At 38.7% G+C, this 1935-nt stretch overlaps 1 protein-coding gene across 1 annotated transcript; it reads left to right on the top strand.

Moving 5' to 3' along the window:
• The first annotated feature begins 1119 nt into the window (after window positions 1-1119).
• Window positions 1120-1690, top strand: LOC122003924. Its single transcript, XM_042558892.1, has one exon. It carries the CDS (start codon window positions 1177-1179, stop codon window positions 1561-1563), a length of 387 nt encoding a protein of 128 aa, XP_042414826.1. The 5' UTR covers window positions 1120-1176; the 3' UTR covers window positions 1564-1690.
• The last annotated feature ends 245 nt before the right edge of the window (window positions 1691-1935 follow it).

The raw sequence follows: 1935 nt of genomic DNA, 5'->3' as shown, positions 1-1935 counted from the left end.
ATGATGACTTCCCTAAGGAGAACGGGGACAGAACTGAATAGAGGATGGGTCAAGGGAAAGTGAGTAAATTTAAGACTAGGTAGCTACCAAAATAGGAGAAATAATTAAGGGAATAATAAAAACAAGCCTTTTCAAGGCAATTGTCCATTTAAATTTTAATATTGTTCACATCGCCAAAATACTTTTATTATTTTGACAAGTAATAAGTTTATAGGTTTCATACAAACTACTAGAGGTGATCGTAAATAGGATTGATTTGGTTATTAGGATAAAAAATTATTCGGTCCTATTAGATCAAATAATATAATATCAGGACTTACATCCGGTCCTATATCCGGTGATTATTATGTATCATATATCCGACGGATTGTCAGTTATTTGGATATCCGACCTTATATCCAATGAAATATAAAACATAAATATTAAACAATAAAAAATAATAAAATATTTTAAAATGATAATAGACATTATTCATTACACGTTGTAGTAGTTAATCGCTAGTAGTTGCTACAACGTGTAGCAGCTTATCGGCAGTAACTAATATAACGTGTAACAACTTATCAACATTAGTTGTTACAAGTAGGGATGATCGCGAATAAGGTTGGTTCGATTATTGAGATAAAAAATTATTCGATCCTACTAAATCAGATAATGTAATATCATGATCCTACATCTGATCCTATATTTGATGAATTTTTATTTTTTAATTCGGTTCAGATTAATATAAACGGATTCGTCAGTTTAACCAATTGACTGCTCATCCCTACAAACGACGTGTAAAAATTCAGTAAAGATCTAATATATCACTTTTCTATCTATACATTTAAATAAATTTATCGACCATTCAAAATAATATTTTCAACAAATAGCACGATTAGCGATCCATTATTTTTAAAGGAATTTTTTTTAAAAAAAAAAATTGTTGATACCAAGAAAAGTGTTATCAGAATTTCAATAAGGTAATGTTTAGGTTATACCGAAGTTTGCGCACGTAATTATTTAATTAACCATGACGGTACTGGTTGCGTTGTCGACAACTCACTCATGCACCGGCTAATGAGGCGGTACTCGGCCTTCGGGCTTTTATATATGTTTCCGCCCTCTCCCTTTAATTCCGATCCTGTCTCAAATTGAAATCCATAACCTCCGCTCATCTCTCCGCCGCCTATCCACGAAATGCCTCCGGTTGCCGACGACCACAACCACCCACCCCTGCTCTTCCAATTCCGTCCGTTCCGCTTCCGCGTGGCAGGCCTCCCCCCGAGAGCAGTGCCGAGGCGGAAGAAGATGTCGGTGGTCCGTCTCGGTTCGCACAGTGGGTGGGGCTGGCGTGGCGGTCGACGGATCGTTGCCGGTTTCCTCCGTCGGATACGTCTCCGGTGGCTCGTGGCCAAGTACCGGGCCATGCTGACGCAGTTGCGGGAGTGTCACCGTTCGCTCGTGCGGGATCTGACTGAGGGAGCCGGCTCCTCAGAGGCCAGACACGCCCGGATCATGATGGAAGCCTACTTCGCCGCCCCCCTCTTTCCCGTCTCCACTGTAAGCCGAAACCTTTCCTATTAGGATGCCCGCTAGCTCCTAATTTTATCTCTTATTCAAATTTCCACCTTGTACTCTCTCAAAATTTCAATCAATTGTAATAAGTTGAAGATTAATTCCTTTCCCAGATATTTGCGCCCTAAATTTTCCTTTTCTCTGTTTGTTTTTTTAAATGCTGCATTAGCTGGTGATCGGCTTCTTCGGTTCATCCTTGTCCCCTTTGTCAATTTATTTTTGAATTGATTATAGTCCCTGAATCGCATTACTTAAGGACGAAATATTCTTACACGTGATTATCCATATTTTCTTATTATTCCAATTAATTCATTACATGTGGTTGCGCATTTCAGTGGCACAATAATCGATGCTAGTTTATTGATTGATTCTAATTTTTAT

This window comes from Zingiber officinale, chromosome 7B (genome assembly GCF_018446385.1).
Source record: "Zingiber officinale cultivar Zhangliang chromosome 7B, Zo_v1.1, whole genome shotgun sequence".
Taxonomy (NCBI): Eukaryota; Viridiplantae; Streptophyta; class Magnoliopsida; order Zingiberales; family Zingiberaceae; genus Zingiber; species Zingiber officinale.
This window is presented reverse-complemented; position numbering and strand designations above follow the sequence as displayed.

Excerpts from the sequence above, each read along its gene's own strand:
- LOC122003924 (XM_042558892.1), top strand. The coding sequence starts at position 1,177 with ATGCCTCCGGTTGCCGACGACCACAACCACCCACCCCTGCTCTTCCAA.